Source organism: Oncorhynchus mykiss, chromosome 5, assembly GCF_013265735.2.
Source record: "Oncorhynchus mykiss isolate Arlee chromosome 5, USDA_OmykA_1.1, whole genome shotgun sequence".
NCBI classification, from domain to species: Eukaryota; Metazoa; Chordata; class Actinopteri; order Salmoniformes; family Salmonidae; genus Oncorhynchus; species Oncorhynchus mykiss.
This window is the reverse complement of record NC_048569.1, coordinates 9,934,160-9,950,337: the sequence shown is the minus strand read 5'-3', so window position 1 is coordinate 9,950,337 and position 16,178 is coordinate 9,934,160. Positions and strand designations below refer to the sequence as shown.

At 42.8% G+C, this 16,178-nt stretch overlaps 1 protein-coding gene across 6 annotated transcripts in view; it reads left to right on the top strand.

Moving 5' to 3' along the window:
- The window catches only part of tln1 (talin 1), a 147,138-nt gene that overhangs the window by 108,812 nt on the left and 22,148 nt on the right, over window positions 1–16,178 (top strand). For all 6 annotated transcript variants that reach the window (XM_036976739.1, XM_036976738.1, XM_036976737.1 and 3 more), the window contains 9 exons: window positions 673–774; window positions 1,316–1,486; window positions 2,068–2,316; window positions 2,703–2,822; window positions 3,216–3,362; window positions 3,869–4,035; window positions 4,875–5,058; window positions 7,699–7,824; window positions 15,895–16,011. In XM_036976739.1, coding sequence (XP_036832634.1) covers window positions 673–774; window positions 1,316–1,486; window positions 2,068–2,316; window positions 2,703–2,822; window positions 3,216–3,362; window positions 3,869–4,035; window positions 4,875–5,058; window positions 7,699–7,824; window positions 15,895–16,011 — 1,383 coding nt within the window. The remainder of the gene's footprint in view (window positions 1–672; window positions 775–1,315; window positions 1,487–2,067; window positions 2,317–2,702; window positions 2,823–3,215; window positions 3,363–3,868; window positions 4,036–4,874; window positions 5,059–7,698; window positions 7,825–15,894; window positions 16,012–16,178) is intronic.

Genomic DNA, 16,178 nt, shown 5'->3' with positions numbered 1-16,178 from the left:
CCGTACCATTCCATACTGTACTATACTATACTATACCATGCTATACTGTACCATACTATAGCATACTGTACTATACCATACTATACTGTACTCTACCGTACTATACCATACTATAGCATACTGTACTACACTATACTGTACTATACCGTACCATACTATACCATACCATTCTATTCCATACTATACCATACTATACTATACCGTACCATTCCATACTACACTACTACCTTACTATAGCATACTGTACTATACCATACTAGACTATACTGTACTATACCGTACCATACTATACCATTCTATTCCATACTATACCATACTATCCCATACCGTACCACACTATACCATACTGTGCTATACTACACTATACTGTACTCTACTATACCATACTATACCATACCATACTACACTATACCATACTATACCATACCATACTACACTATACCATACTATACTATACCATACTATAGTATACTTTGACATACCATACTATACCATTAAGCAATAAGACCCGGGGAGGTGTGGTATACAGTCTGATATACCACTGCTGTCAGCCAATCAGCATTCAGGGCTCGAACCACCCGATTTATAATATACTATACCATATGTAGCTTTTTCCAGTACATCTGTGTTTGTGTATTTGCTTCTACCATGGTGTGTGTGTGTGTGTTTCAGGCTCTGCATGAGCAGCTGGCAGCTTCGGTCCAGGAGATCAGCAATCTGATAGAGCCGGTGGCCATCGCAGCTCGCTCTGAGGCTTCCCATCTGGGACACAAGGTAAGAGACCCCATCCTCTTGGCCTATTTACATTATCCACATCTGTCTGGCTTTATACCTTACAGTCTAATAGGAAATTACATATTTAGTAGTAAGGAAATTAATACTAATATTAAGGAAATTACATATTTAGTATCCCAACGTGCTAAGCTTTTTTTCTATCATTAAAAGCCTTCAAAGGTTGTATTTATACCGTCGTATCTAGTGAATTTAACTACTTTACTTTGGTTCAAAGACTTGATGCAGCTGGCTGAAGTCTGACAAAAACATACAGCAATGTGATAAAATAGAACATATCTCAACAACAATTTGGTTCTCTCTCTCTCTCTCTCTGTCTCTGTCTCTCTCTCTGTCTCTCTCTCTGTATCTCTCTCTGTCTCTCTCTCTCTCTCTCTCTCTCTCTGTCTCTGTCTCTGTCTCTCTGTCTCTCTCTCTGTCTCTTTCTTTCTCTCTTTCTTTCTTTCTCTCTTTCTTTCTTTCTCTCTTTCTTTCTTTCTCTCTTTCTTTCTTTCTCTCTTTCTTTCTTTTTCTTCTTCTTCAGGTGTCTCAGATGGTGAGCTATTTCGAGCCCCTCATCATGGCAGCCATCGGCACGGCCAGTAAGATTCAGAGCAGCCAACAGCAGATGGCGGTGTTGGACCAGACCAAGACGCTGACAGAGTCAGCCCTGCAGATGCTCTACACGGCCAAGGAGGCCGGAGGAAACCCCAAGGTCTGATTTCTCACAAAACTGTATTTTACTATACTATATGCTATACTGAACGAGTCAGCCCTGCAGATGCTCTACACGGCCAAGGAGGCCGGAGGTCTGCTATATGACACTCATGGTAAAATCATCTATTCCAGCTTTAATGTATTTGAAAATATTTGACGTTGTGTGTTATGTGGTCCTCTGTAGCTCAGTTGGTAGAGCATGGCGCTTTCAACGGCAGGATAGTGGGTTCGATTCCTGGGACCACCCGTACGTTAAAAATAATAATGTATGCACGCATGACAATGAGTCGCTTTGGATTAAAGCATCTTCTAAATGACATATCCTATACATTTAACTCCGGTCTAACCAGGGACAGCAGTGCAGCGTCCATATCATCAATGTTAATGGCAGTATTATGGTTATTAATGCCGTGACATAGTACTGTCTAGGTCTATTCCTAATGTAAGTGGCACTGAGTCGAAAACACGACATGGTAACTAACACTCAATAGAAATGTATCTACCAGCGGCCCAGCTATGGTTTGATGCGTACGACCGTCCACTGATCTTGTCTCTCTCTGTCTGTGTCTGTCTGTCCAGGCGGCCCACACCCAGGAGGCTCTGGAGGAGTCCGTTCAGATGATGAAGGAGGCGGTAGACGACTTAGGCGCCACCCTGTCGGAGACAGCCAGCGCTGCGGGCGCCCTGGGCGGCATGGTGGACTCCATCACCGCTGCCATCAACAAGATGGAGGAGAGCCCTGCCGGCGAGCCCGATGGCTCCTTTGTGGATTACCAGACTACCATGGTGAAGACTGCCAAAGCCATCGCCGTCACCGTGCAGGAGATGGTGAGGAAGGGTGGAGGGGGGGTCGTGAGTTTGTATGTGGGTGAGTGGTTGTGGGGGGGTAGTAAGTTTGTGTGTAGAACTGCGGGGGTTGTAGTAGTTGGATGTGGTTATGTGGGGGGGTAGTAAGTTGTGTGTAGAACTGCGGGGGTTGTAGTAGTTGGATGTGGTTATGTGGGGGGGTAGTAAGTTGTGTGTAGAACTGCGGGGGTTGTAGTAGTTGGATGTCATCATCAAACCATGAATGACATACACTTCCTGTGGAATGATAGTTGTGTAATGGTTATATGTCTGGTAGGGAAATCTTGTTTTCCATACAGGACATTCTCTTCCCTCAGGATAAAATATAATGAAAGATCATTAGATAAAAGGCTGTGTCTTGTTTTCAGGTGACTAAGTCCAACACCAACCCAGATGACTTGGGAGGTCTGGCCAGCGAGCTTACTAATGAGTTTGGAGAGCTAGCCACCGAGGCCAAATACGCTGCCATCACTGCAGAGAACGACGAGGTATCTGATGACTAATACATATTCTCAATGCCAGTGTGATAATGCAGTGGAAAAAATGCAGTTTTATTAGCATGATAATTCTCCTCCCAGTCCTTGGCTTGGGGAAACAGAAGGAGATTCAATATGTAGTTCTATGTACAAATACAAGAGCATTGGTTTGGCTGATGCTTTATGGAGGAAAGTGTTTTACTTGTAGTGACTGATATGTGGTCGTCTCGCCTACCTTTGTTGAAAATGCGCTGACTGACAGTTGGATAAGAGGGTCTGCTTAATGACCCTTTTTTCTTTTTCAAAAGTACAGTACTGAATGATACTCCAGAGTATCAAGGGCTTTCTAAAAGGGCTTTCTAAAAGGGCTTTCTAAAGAGTCCCAACTCCTCTGTCCTTGTCCAGATTGGTTCCCACATCAAGAAGCAGGTTGGGGAGCTCGGCTTCAACTGTACTGGGCTGGTGACTAAGGCCGGAGCTCTGCAGTGTAGTCCCAACGACTCCTTCACCAAGAAGGAGCTGATCGACAGCGCACGCAAGGTCTCCGAGAAGGTGAGCCATAATGACCTATCTGTATTTCTTCCTGCCGACATGCAGCTAGCCCCTGTTTTTTAAAACATTTTATATCTGTCCTGTCCTCTGTTTGTTATTTAAGCCTACTGTGTTTTATGTTTTATAAACCCCTTCAGATAAGAATTTCCCTCACAGGAACAATAAAGTTATTTGAATGTGAATTTGAGTTAACATAGGAGAGACCGTTGTAGCCCCTGAGAACCCAAAGGAAGCCTGGGTATCTGTCTGTTTTGACTGGTGATGCCTTCAACAACGTTACATCGTGACCTTGTCAGGACAAATTTTGAAATAGACTGGTTCCCGGTTCCCGGGATTGACAATACTCAGATTGGGATTGAAATGTTGTCTGTTTGGTTCTGTATCTTAATAAATCACAGTTGGACCATGTCAGAGTTGCAGACATTAAACCTTGGTTGATGCAGCCATATGGCCACCATAGGTCACCATATTCATAACATATTCATAACATCTCTTCTCTCTGTCAGGTGTCTCATGTGCTGGCGGCCCTTCAGGCTGGTAACCGTGGCACCCAGGCCTGCATCACAGCAGCCAGTACCGTGTCGGGCATCATCGCCGACCTGGACACCACCATCATGTTCGCCACCGCCGGCACGCTAAACCGTGAGAACTCGGAAACCTTCGCCGACCACAGGTACTGTCCAGTAGTCTGGTGTAATATTTGATGCTGGGGTTATTAACTATGGTAGTCTGGTGTAATATTTGATGCTGGGGTTATTAACTATGGTAGTCTGGTGTAATATTTGATGCTGGGGTTATTAACTATGGTAGCCTGGTGTAATATTTGATGCTGGGGTTATTAACTATGGTAGCCTGGTGTAATATTTGATGCTGGGGTTATTAACTATGGTAGCCTGGTGTAATATTTGATGCTGGGGTTATTAACTATGGTAGCCTGGTGTAATATTTGATGCTGGGGTTATTAACTGTTGGGCTTGGGAGGGTAAAGGGGGTTAATCGTCATTTTTAAAGGTCTGTCTTTTCATTATATGTGTGAATATACAGAGTAGAAAGTAGATACTTATTTTATACAATATTTGATGGAACTTTATTTCAGTTATTTGCGTACTCACCCATAGAATGCGTCATCATTATCCAGAACACAATATTAACTCCAGGGCCGGGACGATACCAGCATCGCAATATTTTTTCCATATCATTTTTTTTTTAACATGAAACAGATCCAGCTCTTTTGGTCCTTTAACCTGCTGTATGTAAAATATTGTGTGTTATAGCTTGGAAAATAAATACATGTGACTCAGGATGACAACACAATGATGTTTGTTTCCAACGTCAGGACTGTTTTCCTAAAGAAGTTGCATCCGCTTCGTGTTTTGTTTCCTTGCCACGATACTAAGGAGTATGGTGATACTGGTGTCGTCCCACACCTATCATGCACATCACTGTACATAAACAGTGATTGATATTACATAAATAACTGTGAATGCGTATGTCTCATGGTGCCCCTCCCAGAGAGCACATCCTAAAGACAGCCAAGGCGCTGGTGGAGGACACCAAGCTGCTGGTCTCTGGTGCAGGGGCCAGCCAGGAGAGACTGGCCCAGGCTGCCCAGTCCTCCGTCATCACCATCACCAAACTGGCCGACGTGGTAAAACTGGGCGCCGCCAGCCTGGGCGCCGAGGACCCCGAGACACAGGTACGACATGTTCGTCCCCATATTGTTCCCACCCAAAAAGCACTGACATTTGTATTCAGGGTGCCAGTATTATCTCTAGTTAATGTTAGTGTCACTTAAAAAAAAAGGAGACTCTCACATACATTGGAGTTTAAAATTTGATTCAAAAGAAAGCATTTCCCTACACTATTCTTGCTTTGAAACTTTTACCTTTTCATTTCAAAAGCCAATATCTGGGTCTATCCACTTTTGTCAAAGCAGATATGTGAGTAGTAGTAATAATCGGCTAGTTTTATAGTAAGTAGTAATTTTGTAGTAGTAGTAGTAAGTAGTTGTTTTGTTGTTGTAGTAACAGTAGAGGTAAGTAGTCGTTTTATAGTAGCAGTAGTAAGTAGTTTTGTAGTAGTAGTAAGTAGTTTTGTAGTAGTAGTAAGTAGTGGTTTTGTAGTAGTAGTAAGTAGTGGTTTTGTAGTAGTAGTAAGTAATCGTTTTATAGTAGCAGTAGTAGTTTTGTAGTACTAGTAGTAGTAAGTAGTGGTTTTGTAGTAGTAGTAAGTAGTGGTTTTGTAGTAGTAGTAAGTCGTTGTTTTGTGGTACTAGTAGTAGTAAGATGTTGTTTTATAGTAGCAGTAGTAAGTAGTTGTTTTATAGTAGCAGTAGTAAGTAGTCGTTTTATAGTAGCAGTAGTAAGTAGTCGTTTTATAGTAGCAGTAGTAGTAGTCGTTTTATAGTAGCAGTAGTAGGACCTTGCAATGTTTCTTATACTAGTGTTTAATCGAATGCTCTCTCTCTGTGCTTGCCTTCCTCTCTTCACTCTTCCTCTCTTCACTCTTCCTCTCTTCACTTCAAAAGGCTCTTTTTTCTTCGCATGGGACAGATCTCTGTACAAATGTGGGTACTCTCTTCCCTTTTGTCTGAATATGAACTGACTCAAAATGTCCTTTGTCTGTGCTCTTTGGAGTGGCCATCAGTTATAGTGATATACTACCACAGACTATAAAGACTTTAGTCTCTGTGGTTGAGATTAGGATGAACAAAGACACACTGGGTGACCCACTGATGTCCGTTCATTCTGTTATCCAACTTCGGTCCTGGAGAGTTACTGGGTGTTCAGGGTTTTATTCCAGACCATTTCGAACACACCTGGGCCTGTATCCACAAAGTGTCTCAGAGTTGGAGTGCTGATCTAGAATCTGTCCATTATGATCTAGGATCAGGTCCCATCTGTCCATAAAATCGTATTTATTATGAGGCAAAACCGATCCTAGATCAGCACTCTTACACTGAGAGACTTTGTGGATACGGGCCAAGATTTAAATAATCAACCAATCATCATCTTCAGGGCTGTATTAAAAGCCTGCAGATACAGTAATTCTTCATGACTAGAGTTAAGAGAGCTACAGGAGGAGCCAAGTGTAGCCAGATGTTTTGAGTTGCCCCTCCCTTCAATAGCTACATTAGCCAACCACATGCCTCAAACCTGCTACAGACGTATTGAGTTTTTAACTGTGGTGGACGTTCATTCTTCAGCTAATGTAATTTAAAGGTTCTCTACTGAATTGCTGACATGGTTTCTATGCTTAAGCACAAATAGCCTTAAGAAACCACCAATGTGCATTAAAGTTTCCAAAAGCATCAGCATATACAAGCTTCCTGTTTACAAGGTCGGCTAGTCAGACAACCCCCCCCCCCAAAAAAAGGCAAGGCATTTGTGCGGTCTTTATTCATTCTGATGGTTTTCAAGGGTGTGTTCTCATCTCTCATACTTACGGCATACGGGTTGATTTGAAACGTTTTTTTAACGTTTTTAATGTTTATTTGCTGCCGGGCTCTGACAAACTAGCCACCCTCACTTTGTACAGCTTCGATTCGATTGGGTTTGATTGTCTCATATTTGATGGGTTGGATTTGGCTCATTGATTGGTCCATTTTCCGATCTGTCCAATGGTATTCCATTTTCTTCTAGCTGCTGCTCCCCACTCTGCTTGGCTCCTCCCTAACCATCCTATTGGTAATCATGCCCCACAATGCATTGGTGAATGCGCTAATTTGAACAACAGGCTGTTTTTGTTCAACCTGCTTATTCCCAGTAATTACTACTTTGTCTGGAGTACTTTTGATTTACAATGTCAGAAATGGAAAGTGGAAATTTAGGAAGAATGGCTCTACTGAGTTCTTTCAATACATTGTCGAGTCTAGTGGTCCCACCTTTATGACTTTAGTCATCCAAAACCTAACTGCTTTTATCTGCTGTCTCATCAAGTCTGTTATGGGTAGGAATAACTGTTATTGGTATGATGAGACACTGTTATTGGAATGATGAGACACTGTTATTGGTATGATGAGACACTGTTATTGGTATGATGAAACACTGTTATTGGTATGATGAGACACTGTTATTGGTATGATGAGACACTGTTATTGGAATGATGAGACACTGTTATTGGTATGATGAGACACTGTTATTGGTACGATTAGACACTGAGGTTTTTGGTCAGATTCTCTATTACCTGTGAGTCTCTTACCATCCCATTCCATCATACTTCACGAGGACGTTCCCACTGTGTGTGTGTGTGCGTTTGTTACCAGCCAGTAGATGTCATTGTTTTACCATTGTAAACCTCCAGTCACTTGTTTCCTTCTCTGGTGGGCCCTCTATAGGTGGTCCTGATCAACGCTGTCAAAGACGTTGCCAAGGCTCTGAGTGACCTCATCAGCGCTACCAAGGCCGCTGCAGGCAAGCCTCACGACGACCCTGCCATGCTGCAGCTGAAGAACTCTGCCAAGGTAAAATAGTCCTCTTCTGGGCCTGAGGTTGATCCAGGGGATAAGCCTGCTGCCCTCGGCACATATGCCATCCTTTGCCTGCGTGGGATCGAATCCTGACATGTACCGGTCTTCACACTATGTTCCAGCTTTCTGTCTCGTCTTCATTTCTCTCTATCCCTTTCAATAAAACTGGAAAAATACTTTCAAATATATTTATGAAACAGTCCCCAGTTTCTCTGTAGCTCTGGACTGCTGCTAAGGTTGTGATGTCACTAACACGTGTTGGGCCTCTAACACCAGTCTCCCTCTTATATACAGTAAATTAATTGCACTTTTATATATATTTATTTATTTATATATACACTACTGTTCAAAAGTTTGGGGTCACTAAGAAATGTCCTTGTTTTTGAAAGAAAAGCACATTTTGTGTCCATACAAATAACATCAAATTGATCAGAAATACAGTGTAGACATTGTTAATGTTGTAAATGACTATTGTAGCTGGAAACGGCAGATTAAAAAAATATATATATATTATGGAATATCTACATAGGTGTACAGAGGCCCATTATCAGCAACCATTACTCCTGTGTTCCAATGGCACATTGTGTTAGCTAATCTAAGTGTATCATTTTAAAAGGCTAATTGATCATTAGAAAACCCTTTTGCAATTATGTTAGCACAGCCGAAAACTGTTCTGATTAAAGAAGCAATAAAACTGGCCTTCTTTAGACTAGTTGAGTATCTGGAGCATCAGCATTTGTGGGTTTGATTACAGGCTCAAAATGGCCAGAAACAAAGAACTTTCTTCTGAAAGTCGTCTATTCTTGTTCTGTGAAATGAAGGCTATTTCATGTGAGAAATTGATCTGGTACAACACTGTGTGCTACTCCCTTCACAGAAAAGCACAAACTGGCTCTAACCAGAATAGAAAGAGGAGTGGGAGGCCCTGGTGCACAACTGAGCAAGAGGACAAGTACATTAGTGTGTCTAGTTTGAGAAACTGACTTCTCACCAAGTCCTCAACTGGCAGCGTCATTAAATAGTACCCGCAAAACACCAGTCTCAACGTCAACAGCGAAGAGGCGTCTCCGGGATGCTGTCCTTCGAGGCAGAGGTCCTCTGTCCAGTGTCTGTTCTTTTGTCTATCTTAATCTTTTTTGGGGGGGGGGGGGGGTCAGTCTGAGATATGCCGTTTTCTTTGCAACTCTGCCTAGAAGGCCAGCATCCCGGAGTTGCCTCTTCACTATTGATGTTGAGACTGGTGTTTTGTGGGTACTATTTAATGAAGCTGCCAGTTGAGGACTGCTGCTAAGGCTGTGATGTCACTAAATTTGATGTTATTTTAATGGACAAAAATTGACAGTTCTAAGTGACCACAAACGTTTGAACTAGTGTGTGTGTGTGTGTGCGCCTGTACATACATACATACATACATACATACATACATACATACATACATACATACATACATACATACATACATGCATACATACATGCAGTCGTGGTCAAATTTTTTGAGAATGACACAAATATTAATTTTCACAAAGTCTGCTGCCTCAGTTTGTATGATGGCAATTTGCATATACTCCAGAATGTTATGAAGAGTGATCAGATGAATTGCAAAGTCCCTCTTTGCCATGCAAATGAACTGAATCCCCAGAAAACATTTCCACTGCATTTCAGCCCTGCCTCAAAAGGACCAGCTGACATCATGTCAGTGATTCTCTTGTTAACACAGGTGTGAGTGTTGATGAGGACAAGGCTGGAGATCACTCTGTCATGCTGATTGAGTTCAAATAACAGACTGGAAGCTTCAAAGGGAGGGTGGTGCTTGGAATCATTGTTCTTCCTCTGTCAAACATGGTTACCTGCAAGGAAACACCTGCCGTCATCATTGCTTTGCACAAAAAGGGCTTCACAGGCAATGATATTTCAGCCAGAAAGATTGCACCTAAATCAACCATTTATCGGATCATCAAGAACTTCAAGGAGAGCAGTTCAATTGTTGTGAAGAAGGCTTCAGGGTGCCCGAGAAAGTCCAGCAAGCACCAGGACCGTCTCCTAAAGTCGATTCAGCTGCGGGATCGGGGAACCACCAGTACAGAGCTTGCTCAGGAATGGCAGCAGGCAGGTGTGAGTGCATCTACACGCACAGTGAGGTGAAGACTTTTGGAGGATGGCCTGGTGTCAACAAGGGTAGCAAAGAAGCCACTTTTCTCCAGGAAAAACATCAGGGACCGACTGATATTCTACAAAAGGTACAGGGATTGGACTGCTGAGGACTGGGGTAAAGTCATTTTCTCTGATGAATCCCCTTTCGTTTGGGGCATCCGGAAAAAAGCTTGGCCAGAGAAGACAAGGTGAGCGCTACCAATCAGTCCAAGGTCATGCCAACAGTAAAGCATCCTGAGACCATTCATGTGTGTGGTTGCTTCTCAGCCAAGGGAGTGGGCTCACTCACAATTTTGCCTAAGAACACAGCCATGAATAAAGAATGGTACAAACACATCCTCCGAGAGCAACTTCTCCCAAACATCCAGGAACAGTTTGGTGACAAACAATGCCTTATCCAGCATGATGGAGCACCTTGCCATAAGGCAAAAGTGATAACTAAGTGGCTCGGGGAACAAAACATTGATATTTTGGGTCCATGGCCAGGAAACTCCCCAGACCTTAATCCCATTGAGAACTTGTGATCAATCCTCAAGAGGCGGGTGGACAAACAAAACCCCACAAATTCTGACAAACTCCAAGCATTGATTATGCAAGAATGGGCTGCCCTCAGTCAGGATGTGGCCCAGAAGTTAATTGACAACATGCCAGGGCGGATTGCAGAGGTCTTGAAAAACAAGGGTCAACACTGCAAATATTGACTCTATGCATCAACGTCAATAAAAGCCTTTGACACTTATGAAATGCTTGTAATTATACTTCAGTATTCCATAGTAACATCTGACAAAAATATCTAAAGACACTGAAGCAGCAGACTTTGTGGAAATTCATATTTGTCATTCTCAAAACTTTTGGCCACGACTGTACATACAGTTGAAGTCAGAAGTTTACATACACTTAGGTTGGTGTCATTAAAACTCATTTTTCAACCACTTCACAAATTTCTTGTTAACAGACTATAGTTTTGGCAAGTTGGTTAGGACATCTACTTTGTGCATAACACAAGTAATTTTTCCAACAATTGTTTACAGACAGATTATTTCACTTATCATTCACTGTATCAAAGGCTTGCAAGCCGAAGAACACCATCCCAACCGTGAAGCACGGGGGTGGCAGCATCATGTTGTGGGGTGCTTTGCTGCAGGAGAGACTGGTGCACTTCACGAAATAGATGGCATCATGAGGTAGGAAAATGATGTGGATATATTGAAGCAACATCTCAAGACATCAGTCTTGGTTGCAAATGGGTCTTCCAAATGGACAATGACCCCAATCATACTTCCAAAGTTGTGGCAAAATGGCTTAAGGACAACCAAGTCAAGGTAGGGGGACTATGGTCTGTTTGAAACATGTTTGGTATTTTGTTTGGTATTACAGACAGATTGAAAATGTCAGTGAAGACACTTGCCAGTTGGTCAGCGCATTCTCTGAGTACACGTCCTGGTAATCCGTCTGGCCAGGCGACCTTGTGAATGTTGAGCTGTTTAAAGGTCTTACTCACATCGGCTACGGAGAGTGTGATCACACAGTCGTCCAGAACAACTGTGCTCTCATGCATGCTTCAGTGTTACTTGCCTCAAAGCGAGCATAAAATAATTAAGCTCATCTGGTAGGCTCATGTCACTGGGCAGCTCGCGGCTGTGCTTCCCGTTTGTAGTCTGTAATAGTTTGCAAGCCCTGCTACATCCGATGAGCGTCAGAGCCGGTGTTACACGATTCAATCTTAGTCCTGTATTGACGCTTTGCCTTTTTAATGGTTCTTCGGAGGGAATAGCGGGAATTCTTATAAGCTCCCGGGTTGAGAGCGGCAGCTCTACCCTTTAGCTCATTGCGGATGTTGCCTGTAATTCATGGCTTCTGGTTGGGGTATGTACGTACGGTCACAGTGGGGACGACGTCATCGATGCACTTATTGATGAAGCTAGTGACTGATGTGGTGTACTCCTCATGAGGCTGGTTGAGAGAATGCCAAGAGTGTGCAAAGCTGTCATCAAGGCAAAGGGTGGCTATTTGAGGAATCTCAAATATTATACTTATTTTGATTTTTGTAACACTTTTTTTTTGGTTACTACATGATTCCGTGTGTTATTTCATAGTTTGGATGTCTTCACTATTATTCTACTATGTAGAAAATAATAAAAAATAATGAAAAACCCTTGAATGAGTAGGTGTGTCCAAACGTTTGACTGGTACTTTATATACAGTGCCTTGCGAAAGTATTCGGCCCCCTTGAACTTTGCGACCTTTTGCCACATTTCAGGCTTCAAACATAAAGATATAAAACTGTATTTTTTTGTGAAGAATCAACAACAAGTGGGACACAATCATGAAGTGGAACGACATTTATTGGATATTTCAAACTTTTTTAACAAATCAAAAACTTAAAAATTGGGCGTGCAAAATTATTCAGCCCCCTTAAGTTAATACTTTGTAGCGCCACCTTTTGCTGCGATTACAGCTGTAAGTCGCTTGGGGTATGTCTCTATCAGTTTTGCACATCGAGAGACTGACATTTTTTCCCATTCCTCCTTGCAAAACAGCTCGAGCTCAGTGAGGTTGGATGGAGAGCATTTGTGAACAGCAGTTTTCAGTTCTTTCCACAGATTCTCGATTGGATTCAGGTCTGGACTTTGACTTGGCCATTCTAACACCTGGATATGTTTATTTTTGAACCATTCCATTGTAGATTTTGCTTTATGTTTTGGATCATTGTCTTGTTGGAAGACAAATCTCCGTCCCAGTCTCAGGTCTTTTGCAGACTCCATCAGGTTTTCTTCCAGAATGGTCCTGTATTTGGCTCCATCCATCTTCCCATCAATTTTAACCATCTTCCCTGTCCCTGCTGAAGAAAAGCAGGCCCAAACCATGATGCTGCCACCACCATGTTTGACAGTGGGGATGGTGTGTTCAGGGTGATGAGCTGTGTTGCTTTTACGCCAAGCATAACGTTTTGCATTGTTGCCAAAAAGTTACATTTTGGTTTCATCTGACCAGAGCACCTTCTTCCACATGTTTGGTGTGTCTCTCAGGTGGCTTGTGGCAAACTTTAAACAACACTTTTTATGGATATCTTTAAGAAATGGCTTTCTTCTTGCCACTCTTCCATAAAGGCCAGATTTGTGCAATATACGACTGATTGTTGTCCTATGGACAGAGTCTCCCACCTCAGCTGTAGATCTCTGCAGTTCATCCAGAGTGATCATGGGCCTCTTGGCTGCATCTCTGATCAGTCTTCTCCTTGTATGAGCTGAAAGTTTAGAGGGACGGCCAGGTCTTGGTAGATTTGCAGTGGTCTGATACTCCTTCCATTTCAATATTATCGCTTGCACAGTGCTCCTTGGGATGTTTAAAGCTTGGGAAATATTTTTGTATCCAAATCCGGCTTTAAACTTCTTCACAACAGTATATCGGACCTGCCTGGTGTGTTCCTTGTTCTTCATGATGCTCTCTGCGCTTTTAACGGACCTCTGAGACTATCACAGTGCAGGTGCATTTATACGGAGACTTGATTACACACAGGTGGATTGTATTTATCATCATTAGTAATTTAGGTCAACATTGGATCATTCAGAGATCCTCACTGAACTTCTGGAGAGAGTTTGCTGCACTGAAAGTAAAGGGGCTGAATAATTTTGCACGCCCAATTTTTCAGTTTTTGATTTGTTAAAAAAGTTTGAAATATCCAATAAATGTCGTTCCACTTCATGATTGTGTCCCACTTGTTGTTGATTCTTCACAAAAAAATACAGTTTTATATCTTTATGTTTGAAGCCTGAAATGTGGCAAAAGGTCGCAAAGTTCAAGGGGGCTACTTTCGCAAGGCACTGTATAGAACAAAAATATAAACACAGCATGCAACAATTTCAGAGATTTTACTGAGTTACAGTTCATATAAGAAAATCATATAAGAAAGTAAATTGAAAAAAAATAGTTTTTGCCCTTATCAATGGATTACACATGATTGGGCAGGGGCGCCTGGGAAGGCATAGGCCTACCCACTTGGGAGCCAGGCCCAGCCAATCAGAATACATTTTTCCCCGCAAAAGGGCTTTAATACAGACAGCAATACTCTTCAGCACCCCCAAATTCTCTAGAACAACGTTGGAGGCAGCTTATGATAGAGAAATTACATCTGTGGCATTGTGACAAAACTGCACATTTTAAAGTGGCCTTTTATTGTCCCCAGCACAAGTTGCACCTGTGTAATGATCATGCTGTTTAATCAGCTTCCTGATATGCCACACCTGTCAGATGGATGGATTATCTTGGCAAAGGAGAAATGCTCACTAACAGGGATGTAAACAAATTTGTGCACAACATCTGAGAGAAATAAGCTTTTTTTGAGCGTGTGGAACATTTCTGCAGTCTTTTATTTCAGCTCATGTAAAGTGTTGGTCTCATTTTTCTTGTTGCGTTTATACTTTTGTTCAGTGTAGTACTTTTTTATGAGTCGGGGGGGCAGGTATCCCTCCCTCTCTCTCACACACACACACACACAGCTGTCAGTAAAGTTTTCCTAAGGTACTTTATAGCCAAAACACTGACCTCAACCACACCCTGTACTTTATCCCTTCTTTAAGTCCCTCAGTCATAAATCATCTGATTCAGAACTGAAGTGTCTGTTGACAGCTGAGGGTGTAACTCTGCACTGATCTCCCCCTCCTCCCCCTGCTGACCCGGAATGGAGCATAGGGCAAGGCCATCACACTGTGGCAGTCTGACAGTACATTGCCACTCGCTGGGAGAAGTGTGTGGCCAGCCTCCCTGGCAACCTTAGAACTCTCCCCTGTCCCTCCACTCCATTTTCTCTTCATAATAATAATAATACATGGGTTTTATACAGTGCTTTAAATGGAACCAAAGTCACAGTAGTTTCTCCCTTTCTCTCTCTCTCTCTTCCCAGTCACTCCCATTCTCTCTCTCTCTCTCTCTCTCTCTCTGTCTCTGTCTCTCTCTCTCTCTCTTGTCTGTCTCTCTCTCTCTCTCTCTCTCTCTCTCTCTCTCTTGTCTGTCTCTCTCTCTCTCTCTCTCTCTCTCTCTCTCTTGTCTGTCTCTCTCTCTCTCTCTCTCTCTCTCTCTCTCGTCTGTCTCTCTCTCTCTCTCTCTCTCGTCTGTCTCTGTTTCACCCTTTTCTTTCTCATTTTGATCTCTTTTCCTCTCACTTTTCACAACCCTTCTCTCTACCATACCTGAGAATACACCAGTTCCCTTCTCTCTACCATACCTGAGAATACACCAGTTCCCTTCCCTCTACCATACCTGAGAATACACCAGTTCCCTTCTCTCTACCATACCTGACTGAGAATACACCAGTTCCCTTCTCTCTACCATACCTGACCGAGAATACACCAGTTCCCTTCTCTCTACCATACCTGACTGAGAATACACCAGTTCCCTTCTTTCTACCATACCTGAGAATACACCAGTTCCCTTCTCTCTACCATACCTGAGAATACACCAGTTCCCTTCTCTCTACCATACCTGAGAATACACCAGTTCCCTTCTTTCTACCATACCTGAGAATACACCAGTTCCCTTCTCTCTACCATACCTGACTGAGAATACACCAGTTCCCTTCTTTCTACCATACCTGACTGAGAATATACCAGTTCCCTTCTTTCTACCATACCTGACTGAGAATGCACCAGTTCCCTTCTCTCTACCATACCTGAGAATATACCAGTTCCCTTCTTTCTACCATACCTGACTGAGAATACACCAGTTCCCTTCTTTCTACCATACCTGAGAATATACCAGTTCCCTTCTCTCTACCATACCTGACTGAGAATACACCAGTTCCCTTCTCTCTACCATACCTGACTGAGAATATACCAGTTCCCCTATGTCTGTCCCCCAACTCTTTCACATAATAATAACACCTCTACTGTATGTCTGTCCCCTTGTCCCCCCCAGGTGATGGTGACCAACGTGACGTCACTCCTGAAGACAGTGAAGGCAGTGGAGGACGAGGCCACCAAGGGCACACGGGGACTGGAGGCCACCATTGAACACATCAAACAGGAACTGGCTGTGAGTGGCACTGGCACACAGAAATAGAATAACTAGAATTCCCATTCAAGTGACTGTTCTGTCATTCTATTTATATGCTGTCACACCAGAGGACAGTTGTCTTGAAGTGTCACTGGAGAGCAGAAGTTTCAACTCAAAATCAACCAGCTTTCATTTGAGAATAGAAG